This window comes from Danio rerio, chromosome 3 (assembly GCF_049306965.1).
Source record: "Danio rerio strain Tuebingen ecotype United States chromosome 3, GRCz12tu, whole genome shotgun sequence".
Classification (NCBI taxonomy): Eukaryota; Metazoa; Chordata; class Actinopteri; order Cypriniformes; family Danionidae; genus Danio; species Danio rerio.
In genome coordinates, this window is record NC_133178.1 from 24,490,817 (window position 1) to 24,513,208 (window position 22,392).

At 34.3% G+C, this 22,392-nt stretch overlaps 2 protein-coding genes across 8 annotated transcripts in view; one reads left to right on the forward strand and one right to left on the reverse strand.

The window, feature by feature from the left end:
- Positions 1-22,392, forward strand: part of pik3r6b (phosphoinositide-3-kinase, regulatory subunit 6b) — a 135,077-nt gene that overhangs the window by 45,282 nt on the left and 67,403 nt on the right. The window lies entirely within an intron of this gene.
- The window catches only part of ntn1b (netrin 1b), a 93,512-nt gene that overhangs the window by 37,072 nt on the left and 34,048 nt on the right, over positions 1-22,392 (reverse strand). For all 3 annotated transcript variants that reach the window (XM_005171552.6, XM_005171551.6, NM_130998.1), the window contains 1 exon segment: positions 17,590-17,778. In XM_005171552.6, the coding sequence (XP_005171609.1) occupies positions 17,590-17,778 (189 nt within the window).

The window sequence follows — 22,392 nt, forward strand, 5'->3', positions numbered from 1 at the left end:
TTTTTAAAAGCCATTTTAGGGACAAAATTATTAGCCCCTTTAAGCTATTTGTTTTCTTGATAATCTACAGAACAATCTACTGTTCCACAATAACTTGCCTAATTAGTTAATGGGACACTTTCTGAGGTCAGATATAGTAATACAGGAGTGCCACAAGGTTGGGTTTCATCGCCTGTGCTTTTTGCCTTGTACACAAAAGATTGCAGGAGCACACATTTTAATAATTATATTATGAAATATGCTGATGACACTGCCATTTTAAGTCTCTTACACAAAGACATGGACCTATCATCCTACCACAGTGAAATCGATCATTTCATTCAGTGGTGTGATAAGAACTGTCTTGTGTTAAATGTAAAAAAGACACAAGAAATGGTTCTTGACCCACGAAGTGTTTCTGAACACAGGCCTGTGATCATTAAAGACACAGTGATACAGCAAGTCACATCTTACAAATACCTGGGGTTTTATATGGACAGTGTTTTTTGTTGGAGAACACACATTGAGAGTTGCACACAACTACAACAGAGGCTTTATTTCTTAAGAAGGCTGAGATTGTATGGGGTGGGTAGCCAAGCTAAGCCAAGTTTTTTACCAAGCTATGTTTGAGAGTCTTATTCGCTATGGAATCACAGTCTGGTTTGGAAACCTGTCTGTTCAGTTGAAAAATAAATTGGTTCATATGCAAAAAACAGCCATGAAAATTATAGGGATAAAACAATATGAGCCCATCCAGACTCTATACGAACAGGCGGCTATAAAAAGAGCAATACGTATTAGCGCTGATTCTAAACATCCCCTTTTCAGTGAATATCAGCTGTTACCATCAGGAAAAAGACTGAGAATGCCAATGTGTAAAACTAATAGACTGAAGCTTTCGTTTGTTCCTACCTCCATAAAACTGTTGAACTCTACCAATAACACTGCTCCTGCAGTACGCTAGCACTTGACTGGGTTCTGTGTTTTATATATTTATACTTATATACGATCTTATTCTGTAAACAATGTATGTTCTTAACTGTTTGTTCTTAATTGTTTTGTTTTATTTATTTTTACTGTCTGTTTAGACAATGTTGTAGCACCTTTTATGCCCAAGACAAATTTCCTCTCGGGGACAAATAAAGTTAAACCTAAACCTAATTACCCTAACCTGCCTAGTTAACTTAATTAACCTAGTTAAACCTTTAAATGTCACTTTAAGCTGTATAGAAGTGTCTTGAAAAATATCTAGTCAAATATTATTTACTGTCATCTTGACAAAGATAAAAGAAATCAGTTATTAGAAATGAGTTATTAAAACTATTGTGTTTAGAAATGTTTTGAAATAATCTTCTCCCAGTAAAACAGAAATTGGGGGAAAAAATAAACAAGCGGTCTAATAATTAGGGGGGCTAATAATTCAACTACTTGTTTGTGTGCTGATTTGTGTGTTTGGACATCAGATTACACAGCTTTGATTCAGCAAAAAGAACCAGCTCACACAAGTCACTTGTTTGAGAAACAGATCACACATGTTGCACTATTGATAAAGTAAGAATAAATAACTTACATGAGTAATTTGGTCAGATTATACAGATTGTACACTCAAAAAAATACATTTGCTATTTGTTCAAACTACATGTTTAAAATGAGCTGAAACAACACAATTCTATTGGAGACAACTTAACTGTTTTATGTTCCATCCACTCAAATTGTGTGAAATTGATTTTGTGGAACCCAGTGTTTTTTACAGTCTACTTTATATCTTAAAAAGTATTGTCACATGTAAGCTGATTTGTTGAGACAACATTGTTTTTTTTTCTGTAAATTACTTTTTTTATTATACATTATTATTATTTTTATTTCACACAGACATTCACAACTCGGGTGGGCCGAAACATAATTTATTTTGTTCATCAGCAGGGAAGCAGCAGGTTGTTCCCCTCAAAAAGATATGAAGTCTGGAACTTCACTTCACTATGGAAACCTGTTTGAAATGACATTAGACTGAAATGAGAACAGTTATGCCCCACACCTGTGTGCGTGCACTGAGTCTGGATCCTGACCAAAGTTCCATGCGAGTTTCTTTGTGGACAGCCAGATACTCGCTGCGGGTCTTTGTATGTTTTAAAACCTTCCGAGATCTGACATAGCATTGTCATTTGCCGAAGCTGCACACCGTCTGATCAAGTTTCCGATGTAAAGACTTGGCAAAGCATGGCCTTGCAAAGAAAGGCTGAATAATGTTCCTATTAACGACAGAACAGCCTGTACTTCAAAGGTGCTCTGGCTAAGCTGTTAGTCGGGACGATCACGTGTTAAAATGTGAGAATTTCTTTGTGCGCTCGCCCTGCCAAATGTTTACCATAAAGCTGCTTTGTTTGAAGTCCCAACTTAACTCTTCCCATCAAGCCGTTTTTATGTTGCCAGGGATTCATTTGGAAATTATATAAAGTGGTCCAGCCTCAAAGCTCCCGGGACTAAAGAGAGCTGATGAATATTAGAAGGCACTTCTTGAATTAGTAACAAAGGCAATTGTTGGTCTCGGATTTATGTGTGCCCTGGAGAAGCTGTACACAGTCAAAATAGTGCCAGAACAGAAATGGTTGTTCTGATGAGATGAGCCGTTTCCTCATTAATCATTTGGCTTTTTTTCTTTCTCTCTCTCTCTCTCTCTCTCTCTCTCTCTCTCTCTCTCTCTCTCTCTCTCTCTCTCTCTCTCTCTCTCTCTGAGTTTTTATGCAACCTTATAAGTGGTTGATCTGAAACACACTGGATACTGTAGGCACTTTTAAACAGCTCTCATCACTTAACACACGCAGTTCAGCTCACCTGCTAACACTCATGCAATCAATTTGTGTTGGGACAACATAAAGGAATTAAGTTTACTTATTAGATTTTACAAATATAAATAAATTAAACATAAAACAAATATGTTGTCACAAAAAAACTCAAGACTTGTGTTGTTTTAGTTCATCTTAAATAAGTAGCTTATACAAAAAGCAAACAACCTTTTTTGAATGTATTAAAAGTTAATAGAATAATATTAAAATGTTATATTACACTGTAAACCCAAAAGGTTAAGGTAACTCAAACTATTTGAGGAAACTGATTGCAACAAACCATTTAAGTTCAAAAACTGATCCTGAGTACTTTGAACTTAATCCATTTGAGTAAACGAAGCAATCTGAGCACAGTAAAACCCAATACATGAAGAGAACTCAATCCAACTGAGTACTGTAAAACATAAGTTAAGTCAACTCAAATCATTTAAGGGAAAAGGGTTGCTACAAACCATGTGAGTTAAAAAAAAAAAAAACGAATCTACTGTATATAGGTACTGTGAACTTACTCCATTTAAGTTGAAGTAATGAGGTATTTAATTAACTCATTACCTTCAACACTGAGTTTAAAACTCTTTTCAAATGAGTAGAATTTACTTTCAGTATATTTTGAGATATTTTAAGATATTATAACAAAACCAAAACCACAGATCAAAGACTTATTAGGTGAAACAAGATCTATATTGTTCTGTTGTTCTGTCATTCTGTTTTGTCAGTCTTTCAGTCGTTCTATAGTTTTATCTGTCATCTATCGGTCTTTTGTTTTAATTATTTTAATATCATTCTCTCGTTCTACTGCTATTATTCTATGCAATATGGGCTTTCTGTTTATTGTGCTGTCTATTATTTTATTGTTCTATCTACCGTTCTATTGTTCTCTACATTGTATTGCAATTTTATCCAACATTCTGTCAAGTCAACAATCATGGGTTAAAATTACAAACACAATAAAATATCTGAGCTAAAGTCTATGTGAAATATAGATGACCTGGGGTGCATTTTCCAAACTGCCTCATTCACACTAGTAGCGATTTTGTAGCTGCCTGTTGCTCTGGGTGGTGATCTGCTGCAAAGGCAGGTCTGTGTAGGTCTTAAGGCGGTAGACGGAACTCACAGGAAGTCGCTCACTCTTCGTTGAAATGAACGGTCACTTGTCTCTTTTCCACTGCAAGTCGCACGTAGTGTGAATGAGACTTAACTTGTGGCCGAACTACCATAATATAATGCATTGTTTGGGAAATAAACAATGTAGTGACAACTGTTTCCTGAAACCATTCAATGAAGAGAACATATTCATTGGATTTATTACATTTTTAAGGTAAGCGTTGCAAATAATGTACATGGGCTGAATTTAAACGAACAAATTAAGTTAGACATTATTAAATTGAATTAGTTTGTTTAAATTCAGCCCATATACATTGTTTGCACTCACTAATGCTAAAACAAAATGAATTAAATCCAATGAATCATTTTTTTCAGTGTACAGTAGTTCCTCTGTTGCATATCCATCTTTTGTTTGTATCTGTCCTGGGCTTTAGCATTTCTCTAAAGAGAAGAGAAATCTCTTTATTGTACGTTGTTTTCTAGATTAACGGTACACATTGAAGAAGTTTGTAAACTAAAATGTGTTTAAGGAAAGTGCTTTAGCGTCAGTGGATCAGTTTCATTTAGATTTCTATCACTGTTCCCCATCGCTGATGACTTGGCTGATGTTAATAAATGCGCCACAAAGTGGTGGGATGCTTTGAATTTCAATGTCCACTTAGCAATCTGTAAAAAGCAGCTAGAGTTGTGCACTTAAGCCACCCACCAACCAGCCCACCGCCTGCTGAATTACGACAGTGCTTATACGCCTTCACAGACGACCCTACAACTCCACAGCACATAATCTAAAGCAGAGCTGCTAATAATTCAGCTGTAGTAAGAGGAGATGCTGGGGAAATGAGTGTGGAGCAATGCGGTGTTGACTGTAAATTCTCCTGGCTGTTGAAAACTCCTCTTCGTGTTTAAACGAACGGTTCACCTGAAAAATGCTAATTCTGTCATCATTTGTTCACACTTAAGTCATTCCCTATAGGATTATTCCATTGGCTAATTTCTTTATAATTATTTTAAAGGGCAACTAAGGCTTTAAAGGGAATGTTCACTCCAAAATAAACATTCTGTCATCATTTAAATACCCTTGTTTTATTCAAAATCGGTCTGAGTTTCTTTCTTCTGTTAAAAACAACAACAAATATATATATTTTGAAGAATGTTGATAGCTAAAGAGTTGACAGTAGCTGCTGACAGTCATTTTTCTTCTTACTATAAAAGTATCTTGAACGCTACTGTCAACTGTCTGGTCACATTTTTAAAAAATATCAAAGGAAAAAAATACAAAGGAAGTGTGAAGAACTTGGCAGTAAGCAAATGGTAAACTGTCTTTTTTTACATTTAAAAAAACTTTAAAAGCATGAGACAAGAAGCTCACTTACATGCTGCATCTAAAGTATGCTTCATACCTCTGAAGCTGTAGTTATGCACTAGTAGCCTGCAGAGGGCAGTTAAATGCACTGAACATGTGAACTGAACTAATCAAATTCCTAAACTATTCATCTGCTTTGGGAATGGAACTGATTGGTAAAATCATGATTTAAAAAAATGGTCAACACAGAGATCTAGGATGTTGTTATGTTTTCTAAGTAAATTTTTTTGGCACTAATGAAATATTTTTTTTAACATTTGTTTGTATATTTGATCATGCATATACAGTTAAAGTCAGAATTATTAGCCCCTCTGTTTATTTTTTTCCCCAATTTCTGTTTAACGGAGAGCAGTTTTTTCCCCCAACACATTTCTAAACATAATAGTTTTCAATAACTCATTTCTAATAACTGATTTATTTTATCTTTGCCATGATGACAGTAAGTAATATTTTAATATGAATTTTTCAAGAGACTTTACAGCTTAAAGTGACACTTAAAGGCTTAACTAGGTTAATTAGGTTAACTAGGCAGGTTAGGGTAACTATTGTATACTGATGATTCTGTAGAATATCAAAAAATATATAGCTTAAAGGGGCTAAAATTTTTGTCTTTAAAATGCTTTTATTTTTTTTCTAGCCAAAATAAAACTAATAAGACTTTCTCAAGAAGAAAAAATATTATCAGACATGCTGTGAAAATTTTCTTGCTCTGTTAAACGTAATTTGGGAAATATTTAAAAAGAAATGAAAATTCAAAGGCGGGCTAATAATTCTGACTTCAACTGTACTTTAATAGTAACTATATATTTTTCTTTTCATTTTAGATGTATGGAATAACTAGTCTTTCAAATTCTTCTGTATTCAACTTAAGTGGAAAAGTCAAATTTAAAAAAAATCAATAGTTATTAAGTAATTTTTGTATGAAGTGTTATAATTTACAATTCAATTATAAATATTTTTGGTATGCTTTATTAATTAGGATTGTGTATCAAATATATTTATAATTTAATTATGTAATAATGATAAACATTTACTGTAATAATAATTATTAAGAACAATTATTATACAAACTTGTGATTAATATGTTTACTGTGTCTTTAGTACCTACTTTTACTATTGGATAGCACTGGTGGGTTGTTGGTTGGGGGAATGCATGTTTATTTTTCATTTGTTTTTGTTTAATTATTATTTTTATGACTGTTGTTCGTTGTTGTTTTTTTGTTGTTGTTGTTTCTTTTATTATTTATTTATTTATTTATTTATTTATTTATTTATTCTTTTCAAATGCCTAATTGTTAAAATGTAAGTTTTATATTTATATGTATTTTTTAAAAAGTGTATTTTCAAGTGAATGTCTGCTAAAATTTCTAATAATAAAAATATTTAAATAACAATAATTAAACTTATGTAATGTTTTATTGTAAAACTAAAACTAAAAGTATAAAAAGGCATAAACAAAATGTATGCTATATGTTATCTGAATTACCTGAATTGCCTTACAGTGACTAAAATGATGACAAAGATAGATCTGGTCTTGGCTCTCATTTGTACTATAGGTGCTCTGACATTTCGTTATTTATGATAACACTTTATTTTGATGGTCCATTTGAGTACTGTCTGCTTTATATCTGTTGATACTGCTCCTTCAACAGACATTTAACTGACTATCCGAAACTTTGCAAGTACATGTCAACTTACACTAACCCTAACCCCAACCTAACAGTCTATTTATAATGTAATGAGATTTAGTTGGCATATTAATGCAATGTACAGTTACTTAAATTCAACAAACGGACCATCAAAATAAAGTGTGACCTTATTTACAACTAATATTGTAAAAATTAATATTGTAAAAAAGAAATTTTCCCAAATGATCTCCTGCATAATTTTGCCTAAGCGCCTGGCATGAAATTGCATTTTCCATCCAAAACAAGCATAGTGAGGTGGTTGGCTGACATGAACAATAAATACAGCAGTCTACTATACAACGTCAGCATGCTGAGGAGTTTGTCACCAGAGACAAGTGAAGCAATCAGCCTAACAATAGTGACTGGAACTCTTCAGTATTTCCCGGACGAGCTTTGACCCTACTGGTCACATACTGTATGTTAAGGTCATTACAAGAGGCCGCTTTTGTAAAACTAGCTTGCCTGTATCCCTTGCATCAGGCCTCCAAGCATCCCATATATAGCCTGAGTAAATGTTTTGGCTGGCAGGGGAAACTGTTGAAAACCATTTGTAACCTCGACTGAATCGCATGCATTCCTTTTGTGATAATGTAACATGGGTAGTGTTTGCCATCCATCACATCTGCGCTTTGGATCCCGACAGGCTGCTAAAAAATTAAGCTGATCGGTTAGAGGGCTCTCGTATCAATTATGCTGCGGTCTGTGGAAGCTTTTAGTCTAGAGTCACATGAGAATACAAGTTATGTTGGGAAACGTGCAATAATACAGATTGCTTTGTGAGTGAATGGATTGGGAGAACATGAGACATTGTGAAATTCATCTGTGAACCGACAGTGGATAAAATGAAACAATTCACACCTGTTTTTGTACGTCTGATCTTGGACAGCGTTCTCTGACAAGCTTAATTTCCTTTCACAAAAGTTTTTTATTCATTATCTCAATCAGGTACTGTTCCAAAACTCTCTAAATTGCAAGCAGTTTACAGTGATTGATTCGAGAGTGATTTCTACGTAAGCAACAGAAATGCCATATAACAATCCTCATTCGAAATGCATTTAAATATGTAAGGGATAATCAACATATTGCAATGCGTTAAAGGATTTTAAATGCACAACACATAGACAAAGATCAACCTGATTCAAAGCAGGAGTCATTTAAAATCCTTTAAAACATGATAAGCTATTGATTATTCTACTTATTCCTTTGTCATTACCTAAGATGTTGACAATTTTAAACTGGTTTTGCTAGTGCAGCACAGTATTTGATAAAATTTTCATCCGTTATGACTTTATATCTCCTAATCCCACATTGAATTAGTTGTCACAAGCAGACAGAGACAGTGCATGAGTGTAAATGACACAGGCATATCTAATAGCTCATTTGCTACTATTTTGCTCACAATTGTGAGTTGGTTAATCCTCATTGGCTCCCTGGTGCAGTACATGTTGTTAGGGGTGTAACGATACACAAAAGGCACAGTTCGGTTCGGTTCACGGTTTTGGAGCCACGGTTCGGTTCGGTACGGTTCGGTTTCTGTTTGCTGTGGGGTTAGGGTTGATGTCATGCTAACAGTAATGCTAAGGGACAATTCACTTAATAACAAGAACATCTTAACTTTTTCTTTATTAACTTTGTCATCGCATTTTTAGTACAGTCAGGATACCCGAGTAAACAACTAGAATTAAATAAATACCTCCAATATAGACTAGTCAGAAAAAAAACTATTCTCTTTAGTGTAGCCATCTTAACTAAGTAAACTAAAATTAAATAAATAACTGCAGTGTAGACTAGTGAAAGATCTTCTTCAAAAACACCATAATATCCACATTCTCCGATGAGACGCTTGATCTCTGTGCAGACACAGACGCTCATTTTTGATTATCTATGGTTTCATTTAGATAGATAGGTTTCCGTTTAAATTAATGAAAAATATACATATAATGTGTTTGTAAAGTGTTTTTTCATGACATATTCACCAGTAAAATACATTGCGGTTGTGTCTGAAACTAATGTTACACTGTAAAAAATTTCCAGGTTTTCACAACAAGTTACTGTAATTTTTCACAGTAAATTACATTAGTATCCCTTCACAGTATTTAACAGAAAAATTCACAGTAATATGTTGTATTCATATTTTTATTGTGAAATTACGGCAGGTAGCATGATTACAGCAAATTACTGTGAAAAAGACTATATATTTTGCACGTTAGTTATAGAAATTCAAACCTTTTTTTATTTCAACGTAGAAATTAATACAAATTAACTTTTAACAGATAATAACAGAATGTTATAGCCCCCAAAACGATTTGGTTACCAACATCTTTTTGGTTGTACTGCACCATTATTTAATTTTTTTTACAGTTAACATAGAATAGGAAATAATATTTAATGAACATATCTGTGTGCTTAGCCAAAACATAATAAACTGGAATAAAAAGTAATTAATTAATGAAACCAAAGACTGTTAAACAGCCAAAAATTATTTCAATGTCAGGGTAAATGTCTCCTTTAGACGGTTTCATGAGTATTGGGCACTTGTCATCGCCTGGAGGTCACTAATCTCAGAATTATATATATATATATATATATATATATATATATATATATATATATATATATATATATATATATATATATATATATATATATATATATATATATATATATATATATATATATATATAAACCACAGATTAGAGTTTTAAACAACTACATTCTAGCATGAAAAACAGTTAAAACTACATTTTCTGACGCATATAGAGCCATCGAAGACGGGGCAATTGTCCCAATGTCTAGCCTGAAGACAGGCGCCTCTCGGCGGATACATGAGTAATGAGCGCCGTTACCGCCTGGAGGTCATAGATCTCCGCTACCGGCAAAACACACTTAAAATTACACACAATCTTTACTAACAATCCACAGATTTTGGTTTTGAAGAACTACATTCTCGCATGAAAAAGTGTTAAAACTTTATTTCATTACATATTAAAAGCAGTATTTATAATATTATGTGCCTTCTCATCCACCATTACAGCTTGATGCAGCTTGGTGCGAAATGAATCCTGGGAGGAAAAAATAATAATTCTTAATACACTCCAAACGAACTTTATTTTTATTATTAAAGTCAGAGATATGTAATATTTTGAATGGCGAAGAAAAAAATTAACTTTATATTTCAATGAATATATCACTTTTGCACTGCTTCGGTTCAGGGCTCGTGTGACATTGAATCAGATTCAGATATTTTATCAGACGTGTTCATGAGCTCATAGTCATCAACATGCAATTTGTGTACAAGCAGTACACGAACCAAGCAATATGATGAAATATTAATGAATTATATGTCTACGTCTTACAATATTATGCAAAATGGAATCGGTTTCAGGCGAATTCGACTCTTTACTGTTCACTTAAAGGAGCCGATTCATTGAACAGAACTGACTCGACTCGACCGCAAACAAGCGCCATCGCCACATACGACGCCTCGTCTCTTCACCCAACGAATTCATCCTCGGTAAGTGTTAAAATATGACTTTTGTCCGTTAAATTATTGTTGTATGTGTATTTCTGTATAGTGCATGTCATTTAACTGGAATTTACCGAGTACTTTGGTTGTACTCGCACATACAGGGTTTAAGCGCGCCTTTTTTTTAAACAAGAAATTAACGACGCCAGATGGTGATTGTAGTGTTTTCTGAGGTAACATAGCATAACGTTAACGTTAGTTCCTGAAAAAAAGAAAGGGAATTTTCTTTAATTAACTTCTTGTTTACTGCATTTTCTGTTTCAGTACAAGACTGAAGTAAAGGTGAATGACTGTGACTTTAAGGTAAGCTCTGGCTTTCACTTAAGTTAACGTTACGGTTAGTCACCATCATGTACGTTAATGTTGTTCACTGTTACGTTAACGTTAAGTTAGTTAAATAAACTAAACTCATTATGAAACAAGTCTTAACTGTTTTATTAAATGAGGCTTATAATACAATTCAGTTGTATTATTTTAAACTAACACTAACACAGTACATATTGTATATTTCTCACTGGTGTTAATGCATAACATTTACTAATGAGAACTAATTGTATATTGTCACTAACTGTAGATTTTATTTTTTGGTGTTCAGGTGTACCTGATAATAGCTGAAGTGTGAGGTGAGTGTAAATTCTGAGCACACAAATATAACCTAAATTCATTATCACAGTCTAAACCTATATATATATATATATATATATATATATATATATATATATATATATATATATATATATATATATATATACACACACACACACACACACACAGTATGTGTGTGTGTGTGTTAGGTTGAGTCTTTTTCAACTCTTATTATATTCATTTTTTTTGCAGCCACAGCCACTGATGTTGAAACACTGATGCCAATCACCCCTCTCTTGATTATTAAAGGTAATGTTGAACCTTCCTCGTTTTTATTAGATTTTTAAATGTCAGGTTTTTCACAAATTTGTTGTGAGCAGTTTCTTGTACAAACTCTTTTTCTTCTTCCAGAAGTTCCACCAGTACCTCCAGTCGTAGTAAATATTAGACAAAGATTTTTTTAAACTATAGTTTTTATTTTTATTAGCAATTTTACTGGGCATGTGTGCTTGTTTGCTTGGTTTTTAATAGGCAGAGCATGGAATGTCAACTTTGTTTCTACAAACAAATGTAATTATTCACAAACATCTCTAATTTAGTCTTTCTTTCCCCAGCAGTACAACATCAAACAAACAGTCTTATTCCTTGGAGGGTCGAGTGGTCATGGGACCTCACCTGGATTTAACGACTGACTTTGGATCTGGTCTGAAATTGAAGTATGCTGAAGTTGCCTTTTGCACTCTGGAATTTAAGGTAATGTCTACAATAAATATTGTAACCGAGAGCTTGTTTTCGGGGGGTTAAACAAGGAATGTATAGGAGCACAAGTCATAACTCCCCTTGTCCCCTTGTTATAAAGGGCCGTGTTGCAGACTCAGTTTGTTTGTCTGTGCTGGAGACCAGAGGGAAAGCTGTCTTTAAAAGGATGGGGCTCTTATACCATATGTGAAGTTACCTATTCAGGTGAGTGGATTACATACAAGTCATTGCAAATGCATAAATAGTGGGAATTTTTTACTGTGAAGCACAAATTAAGTGAAACTCAAAAAACGTTGAAAAATGTTTGGAATATTTACAAAAAAACTTGATTGAAATGAATACAACACAAGTGCTGTATCACTTCAATCAAGTTTTTTGCAAAATTTTCCTAATATTCAAATCATGAAAAATTAGCTTGATGCAAGAAACATCCTGCTAGTATTCAAGAGCAAGTGCTGTGATGCATGTGTTAACTTTGCAATAAGTGTGAACCCAGCATTAGATTATAGTCTGTAAACAGAAGGTGTAAATTAAATCAACTGTTTTAAAATGCTCTGCCTAGGTCATTAAAACCACTATTTGTTGTTGGACTGTTCGTGATTGTGTGTTTGTGATGGAAATGGTTTTCAGATGTTTTTGTTTAAATGATTGCAGTTTGACTGAGCTACAGTATTGTCAGCATGTTCAAACTGAGCTAACAGTAATTTTGCTCTGTAGTGCAGCAGTAGTGTCCCAGTAGTGTTGTATGAAGCTAACTGTTTGTCTGCCCTTTTGCTTATAGGTGCTTTTTGGGCACCAGTTTGGAGATGGAAGACAGACGAAGTCAAAGAAGCAGAGAAGACACATCAACCAGCAAGTGTGTAAAATTATCAGGAAAATGATTCATGATATATATATATATATATATATATATATATATATATATATATATATATATATATATATATATATAATGAGAGAGAGAGAGAGCGCACTCTGAAGCACTGCTTTTTATATGTATGCTACATATGATGTCAGATTTTTTTGTTATTATGTTCTTAGGATTTTTTGGGGCTTCACCTTCACCTTTTGAAAGTTTTCTGAAATGCTTCACAGATGTCATTAAGCTGTTAAATAAATCTGTAAAATGTATGCGTGTTTGTTTTTATTTTGATTTTAGAGTCTTCTCAGATCACCCAAAAATGAAGATTATGTCATCATTTACGCATTTTCAGGTTGTTTAGACACAAAGGGGAATATTTGATATTTTTATTCCTGTGTTTAACAAAAAAATCATTTTTAACAGAGCTGGAACAACCTGAGGGTGAGTAAATCAAGATAGAATTTTCATTTTTGTGTGACCTAAATTTGCTTTGAAATTTTACAGCACCAAACTTTACAGTTAAATCATGTATTGAAACGGCAACCTACTGCTAAATCACAGTAATCATATTGCAAATTCACAGTAAAATATAGTTAATTCTACAAGATAATACTGTAAAATCACAGTAACGGACTTTATTATCTACTGTAAAGTTACAATATATGGTTGTAATTTCACAATAATTTAATGTGACAAAACCACAGTAAATTACTGTGAACTACCTCACAATAATTTACTGTGAATTTACATACAGTAATTTACTGTGAAAGTAATGCAATTATTAGCCAGTAATTTACTGTGAATTTAAGGTCAAATTTTTTACAGTGTAGGGTTGTAGCCGGCTGTATGTTTGCCTCCCGATCTCTCTCTCTCTCTCTCTCTCTCCCGCTCCCTCTATGCCGGTCATTTATGTACTGTAGGTCCGCCTTCACGACAGCTGATGCCTCTCATTTCTGTAGGTCCGCCTTTTTGACAGCTGATTGGTCAGGAGACCGATCTATCATCATTTGGCGACGCAGCGCGGGAATGTAAAAAGCAATTCAGGAAGAGCGGGAGAGAGAGCGCTTTTTCCTTTGATCTCGTTTTTCGTGTATTTTTCTGACATGATTATGATTTTCGTTGTTTTTGCTTAACTTTCGTTTGGGTAAAATTATTTTGCATTACTTTTGCCCACTTTAAGAAATTTTGTGAGGTTTGTACATTTTTATTTCAATTGATTTGTATATTATTTTTAAGCTCCGCTCCTTCCCGACAATATAGCTGTATCTCCTCAAGTTCAGTCTTAGTGTAAGGTGGATAGGGAAAATGTCATATGATTTCCATTTTGCAAACACGTAGAAAATGTATTGTTAAAGACATCAGGTAAGAGGTGAAGGTCATCTTTGTTTATTTTATTCAGTATAGGGAAGAATGCGGCGCACGGCGCTGAAGACCTTTTTTTTCTTTTCATCAGTTTTAGCGAGGTAAGAGGGGTTATTCATGAGTTAGAATTGTTTTATTATATTTATTTCTTTTGTTTGTCTCCACTATCACCCCCTTGCTCGAGTTTAACTAATTTTTGTTTGATACTTTTGTTTGAATTTGTTACTTTATTATATTATTTTTATTAGTGTAAATATTTCTCTTTTTTTGTATATTTGGGCGTTATTCTGGTTTTACTTTTGTACAATAAATCACTTTTGTTGGCAGTTCTGTTGCTTACACCCTCACATTGTGAAATTACCCCACTTTTTAAATGTTTTTCCTTACAAGTAAGTTTCGTGAAACAGTTGAGACAGACAGGCGTGCGCTTTGTCTACGACACAAATTCTATTCCTGTACTCAACTGGAAAACCAAAATGTTTCCACACAGATGACTTAAATGTGTCTTGGGGATCTGCAATCTCAGTGCTATGTGAAGCAGCCATCCTGCATCCAGTAGTAACGAGTGTGATGCTTACTCAAGTCACATGACATAACATGCACTAAAATACTAACTTTAGAATATAATATTTAGAACAAATTCTCATCATTACTAAAACAATTTAATCAAATATTATAATAAAGATGTGTTTAAATTGGTTCAGTTAGTTAGAGACAAGTGACGTCAACCTCAACAATGGGCAGCAGGGGGCGTGAGAGTACCGCGGTACGCCACGAGAGTTTCGCGATACCTATCGTGGTTGGTATATCGCGATATTTCGGTTCGGTTTTAATATTGTTACACCCCTACATGTTGGTGCCCTCGAGATTACACAGAGGAATGATGAGCTCTACTAGCACTGTATGTTGCTACGATTACTACTGGCAGAAGTGCATTCATTTGGAACTGTGGTCAAAACTGACTGCAACTACTTGTGCATAAAAGGTCCCGTGAAGTGCTTTGAAACTTGCCTTTTTTTCATTGTTTGACGTAATCTCAACTAGAGTTGTGAACCTACACTGGTCTCACGGTTTGGTTTGATTACCATTATCATACTATTGATTCGGTTCAATTCGATATCTCGGTGCATCACGGTGCGTTGACGATGCTTTCCATACACAGTTTTATATTTTTTCACAGCACAGCAATTCTTGTATTAAATTGTATAAATATATTTATATTTACTATTTTTAATACAATTTTGTCCTTCAATACAAACAGTCAGATATATAAATTGTACCTTTAAACAACACAAGTATTTATAGCAAATAAACAAATATAAATATTCGGCTGGCTTTCTGAGCCTTGAATACCAAGTTCTTTCTTACACCCCTTTGATTGCTCAACAGAAAGGGCTGCGATTGGCTATTCACAGATGAGTGACACTGATAAACGGCATCGGCGATCTCAGCTGATTCATAATAGACTCGGTGGAGAAAACTTTGCAGACATGCGCTTATGTCTGTATCCAAAAGTATCGCTGTAACAGCTTAGAGGAGAGGAAACGTCACGCCAGCAGGACAAATGGGCCACAGTCAGAGAGAGGGAAATGGAGTTTACTTTCATTCTGTCAATCGCAGTAAAATAGGGGCTTCTGCTGTAAGTGTCAGTGAAAGACTGTCCAGCAAACACACACGCAGTGAAATTGTGCAGTTTCTGCATTTTTAAGTAGTTAGAGCGTTGTACATACTCTAGCTCACCTCCCTTGCCATAATAAGCTACAGCCACATAGCGCATATGAGATACATGACGTCAGCACATAATAACCAGTTATGATTATTACTGAACTAAAACCAAATTGTCAGTGTCTGCATTACTGTGCACCAAAGAAACAATTAATTTTGACACCCCTAAATAAACACTAATTTTTCTCTAGAGCAAACAGTAGTAAGTTATGCCATTAGTTATCTCCTGGTGCCTTTGTAATGTTTTTTCATAATGTGTAACAGCTGCAAACAACTCAACAATTGTACTGTACTTTGCTGTTGCTAGCTGCTATATTATGTGTCACTAGCAATACTTTTAGTTGACCTTTTAGCGCCATAGTTCGGTTATACAAAATTCTGATTGGGCAGAAAAAAGTGTGCTCACTCAATTGTGATTGAATCGATTGCGATTCAATTTCGATTAATCACACAGCCCTAGAACATACTTTAGCAAGGAAGGTGAGATGCATGTGTGAGTCATTTAAAAAAGCTCTAACAATTTTAAAAGCCTAATGTAAATCTAGGAACATTACACAGCTTGTAGGGACAGTGTTTCATTGACATTGTGGGTAACTTGTAATTCCAAGTTTACGTGTTTTTGTTTTGTTTATTTGTTTTTTATTATATAGAAATTATAATGGCAATGTCTACATCGTATGTGCTCCTATGATGCTTTAGAAATTTTCCAACGTGACCAGCTTAGTAAGTTTTGAACAGCCTTCCAGTCTACCTGACCTCTAAGTGTGAACATGAGGTCTCTTAGGCCTAGAGCACATGTGTAATCTCTGGTGCCTTTACATTTATTTTTTCTTTCACGGTTGAGTGAATAATTGGCTTCTTTCACTGTTATTGTTAATAAGCTCGGTTCTGTGGCAGTTTTCCTTGGATTTTTGGCCTGGGTTAATTTTCCAAGGATACCCCTTTATTCAAACACTGTCATATTCGAATCTCTTTCGGATCTGAAAATCAAACACTAAAACATGTAAAACTTGAGCATTCATATTGTGTTTCTGTGTCTATAAAGAGATCTATCTCACTGATTTCTTCATCCTTATTCAATTCAAATTGGTCACAAATATGGTTGTCATGATACTGGAATTCGGTACCAATCAATACTAAAATTTTTAAAATGTCCTTTTCCTGCTAACATTGGAGCGATGTTGAGCAAGTTCTTAAACACAGCTGATTTGCTTTGTGTTTACGTGCTCAACAGAAATGACTGTAATTGGCCATGAAGGTCATCAGTTCACCAAACTCACCACTGTTTACTAAGTCTAACCACGGATACAGAGTCGCTGGAGCATTTTGAAGTCACGATTCATCAGCGAAAGCATGTCAGCTTATAGACAAACCAGCTGATCAACATGACTTTAAAACACTCCAGTGTCCCTGTATCTGAGGTTACACTCAGTAAACAGCGGTGAGTTCAGTGAACTAATGACCTTCACGACCAAACACAGTCATTTCTGTTGAGCACTTGAACATGAAGGCAAATCAGTGCTGTTAAGGAACGCCCTAATAGCGCTCAAATGTTTGTGGGAAATTTATGTTTTTAAAATTCCAGTATCGATTGGTACAAAATTCCAATATCGTGACAACCTTAGTCAAAACATGAGTGATCAGAATCCGTGTCCTTCATCACCTGAGATATCTCCTCATTGATAGGGAATGAGTTAATAATTGCTCTCAGTTAAAGTGCTTTGTTTGTCCAAACTGTTGTTAAGTAAATGTCAAAGGATCCATGCACATAGATTAATTGCATGGTTTCCTACCTTTGCATGCACGTCGGTGTGATATAGCCTTGCTCATGTCTCTGTAGTAGCCCTCTTTACAGTAGTGGCAGTGGCGTCCGGCGGTGTTGTGTCTGCAGTTCAGGCAGACTCCTCCACTCCTGCGGCCTGACAACTTATACAGCTCCATGTTGAAGCGGCAGCGGCGGGCATGTAGGTTACAGTGACAAGCTATGGGAGAGGAGAAAGAAGAGAGAAAAGTTGAAAATTTCCCACAAATATCTGTTTCTGTTTAAAAATACATTTTTACGTGTTCCTTTCGAGACCTGTAATTCACAGGAAATTGCCCTACTAAAGGGCAAATGACTAAGAGATCACATTCCCTGATTTGAACAAATGCTTATCTGTAAAATACCCGTGACGTACATTTTCACCCTCACAGAGTATTATATATTTATTGAACAATCACACAATTGCTTTACTGCTGTCATATTCTTCAGGGATTGTGGTTCTTGCTGATGTGGAATCTGAATGTGATGTGATGTGGAATGATTTAGGTGGTGTTTTCGGTCCCTTGTTGGTCATTGAAGACTCTTAACACGGTGGGAGAAATCATATAGATGTTTGACTGGTGTCCTGAGAGAGCTTTATTATTGTAATGACATCACTGGCTCTCTGGGCTTCCGTCCATTTACAACGTTTCATTAAAAGACAATGGCTTCATAAAAGTACTCACTCCAGATCCTGTGCACACACACACACACACCTGCTCATGACTTTGACCTCTGACTTTTAAAGACAAAATATTATGCTAGTTTTACCATCCCTTGTGAGTATTATGAAAAAGATGTGGATATTTAGTTAGTAGTCAGTCAACAGTTTTATTACATATTTATTTGATTTAATTTTGGGAGCGGTATAAAAGAATGTACTTTATCGTTTTTTTATCCATCAATCCACCCCTCCATCTATCAATTCATTGATTCACCCATCAATCCACTGTTCTGTTCTTTTCTTTTAGCTTCATTGTTTTCAATCTGTCCATCTGTCAAAATGGATTTTTCTGTCAGACCTGTCATTCTATTATCCTGCCATTCTGCCTATCATCCATCCATCATTCTATCTATCATTCCACAAATCCATATACACAGCCATTATCCATAAATCTATCCATCATTCTATTATTCTTTCCATTCATTCATTCATTCATCCATCCATCCATCCATCATTCTACAAATCCATAAAGTCAGCCATTATCCATAAATCCACCCATCATTCTATTATTCTGCCATTCTGTCCATCCATCCATCCACCCATCATTCTACAAATCCATTTATCCAGCCATTATCTGTAAACGCACTCATCATTCTTTTTATTATTTTGCCATTCTGTCCATCCATACATTCCATACAGTCATTATCCATAAATCCACCCATCATTCTGTCTATTATTCTGACATTCTGTCCATCCATCCATCCATCCATCCATCTGTCCATCCATCAATCCATCATTGTATCTATCATTCTACAAATCCATGTATCAGCCATTTTCCATAAATCCACCCATTATTCTATCTATTATTCTGCCATTTTGTCCATCTATCCATCTATCTATCCATCCATCACTCTATCGTTCTACAAATTCATGTATCCAGCTATTATCTATAAATCCACCATCATTCTATTATTTTGCCATTCTATCCGCCCATCCATCCTTTTATCTATCATTCTACAAATCCATTTTTCCAGCCATTATCTGTAAACCCACCCATCATTTTATTTATTATTCTGCCATTCTGTCCATTTATCCAATCATCCATCCATCATTCTATTATTCTATGAATACATATATTTCCAGGTATTATCTATAAATCCAACCATCTTTCTATTATTCTGCCATTCTGTCCATCCATCCATCATTCTACAAATCCATATATCAGCCATTATTCATAAATCCACCCATCATTCTATCTATTATTCTGATATTCTGTCCATCCATCCATCATTCCATCTATCATTCAACAAATTCATATATCCAGCCATTATCTATAAATCCAGTCATCATATCTATAATTCTGCCATTCTGTCCATCCATCCATCCATCGTTCTGTCATTGTATTGTTCTATCAATGTTTTTTATCTATTTATCAAATCTTCTTGTTCTCTTCTGTCATTAATTTATTGTTCTGTCCATCTAAAGATCAATATTTTGTCAAATGTTATATCTATCTATCTATCTTTCCGATTTTCCATCCTTATTTTGTCAAATATTCCATTCATATAAATCAGTCACAAGCATCTTTATTCCCAACACAGCAACTGAAATAACCTCAAAAGAGAAGCTGTATTCATACCACTGCACAGACACTACAGCCACACTCACTCACTCCAGCTGAGTGTGCCTAAATAGGGATACAGTCTCTCACACACACAGAAAAGAAGTGTTAAGCAGCTGTCATGTTTTATCCCGCTGACACCTAGAACACTTCAACCCATCAGCACAGCGATAACATATCAGATCTGGATAATCTCTTTTTTCACTATCTTTCATGAGACTTCCAACTGCAACACTTTCACTTTGAGAAGAACACTGACAAGAAGCTGGGATAAACTACTGGGTTGTTTTAAACAAATGTTAGGCTAAATATGGACAAAACCAATGATGTTTAAATTAAATTAAATTAAATTATGATTAAATTAAATTAAATTAAATTAAATTAAATTAAATTAAATTAAATTAAATTAAATTAAATTAAATTGAGCCACTTAACCTAATGGTTTGGTTTATGCATATTTGACTAAGGTTGAACCAGCGCAACATTTTTATAGTGTATACTCATGTTTGTGACTAAAGAAAAAAAAAGGTTTACTATAAAAATTGAATTGTTCTTCTTGTGTTTTTCATGTTTCCCCAGTTCTCTGAAAGCAATGAACATATTTTTCCATTATTTTATTATGAATCATTATGGATTTATTTTTGCCACAATTCTGTCCTCTCATTAAACTGCTTTGTACATTTGTCAAACATTGTTTGCACACTACACCCTTGCTTGCTTTTCCTTTCTATCTGCTCTCTTCTGATAGTATCAAATATGCCCCAGTTAATCAGACATTAAGGTGATGATTTATTACCAGTTACATAAACTATCTGGAAATGGAAAAAAGTCCATTTATTCAGGTCATTGTGGAAGGCACACCATGCTACTTTTTGCATGTGAAAGTCATTCAGTTGAGCAGGGCTCCATTATTCACATTAGGGGCCAGTTCCTCTCACTCGGAAGCCTTGCAGGGGTTTTGGGGCTGAGTGATTGTTAATCCTCAGAGAACTGAAAATCTGCTTCAAGAGGTGTAGAAATGGATCGAATTATCAGGCTAAACTGAGATGGTATAAACATGGTTAAATGAACTGAATCTGCCATTAACGTTACCACTGAGTGCTTCCAAATGGTGCATGAAGACCAAAGAGGGCGGATAAATGGACTATTAGTGTTTGCACATGCTTAAAAGGTGCCAACAATTATGCATATATATATATATATATATATATATATATATATATATATATATATATATATATATATATATATATATATATATATTTTTTTTTTTTTTTTTTTTTTTAACTGGACTCCATAAGACAGCCGCTACTTTAAGAACTTAAAACTAGTTTCAAATTCAACTGCATTAGTTTTTTCCATATGATGGAAAGTAACAAAGCTTCCAAGAGGGTGACTGTACTGTAATAAATCTTATTTATCTCTCTGGAATCCTTTTGATGGCCTGTGATAAATGTAAGCTCAAAGGAAAAAGAGAGTCACTCAAAAGTCACTCATAATCTAAGAGAAATGGCTTATGTGATTGTTGATACGATGAATTGTCATGTGATTTGAGAATAAACATTTAGCTGGAAAGGATGTACAGTGTGCGCTCTGCTTTAGATTTTTTTGTTCTGTCAAAAATCATTTTCAACAGTTATTCCTGTAAGTAATTAGCTAGTTTTTCCAGTAAGTAGTCTCTCTTTTATTCCTCTAAACTGTCTGGTTTTACTGAATTTGTTCAAACAATTCTCTTTCTTTATTAAGTGTTGGAATCTTTGAATCATTCTGGTGAATCTATTAATCCTGAATGATTTTGCCATCCCATAAAGTATCTTGCTGTAGACTGAGCAGTTCATTCTAGTAATCCATTCATATGTTGTAGCAGAATGTTAAATCATTAAAGTGAGTCAGTTCATCTTGAATGAATCCTAATCATAATACTTAATCAATTGTTCTCTTTCTAGATATTTACCTAATTCTGAAATGTTTGAATCATTCAAAAGAATTGATTCATCCTGAATGAATCTCTCTACCATATGTATATTGCTCTGGATTGTCTGATTCAAGTGGTTCATATTAACAATGCTCTTTTTATATAGTAACAAAATGTTTGAATCATTCTAGTGAATTGATTTACCCCAGTGGCTCTCTCTTAAATGTCTTGCCAAATTGTGTAAAATCATTCTAGTAAGTCAACGAATCTCTCTCACTTGCTGAGTTAAACTTTCATTGAAAAGTCAGATTCATTTTAGTGAATCGGATTGTTCAGACAGTTCAGGTATTGTAAATCAATGGATTAAAAACAATTCAAGATTCAGGTTCTATATGTTTTAGTTGTAAAGTAAGAGTGTATTTCTTGTATTATTTGTGCTTTTTATGATTAAACATATACTGCCCAAAGTAGGCTTTTTTAGGAGCTGAAAAAGCATATTGATTAAAATTATATCATAAAAATGATATTTTATGTTTTATGTATAGATTCGGTAGGTTACTGTTATGCTTTCTTTGCTGGTACAGTCTCCATTAGA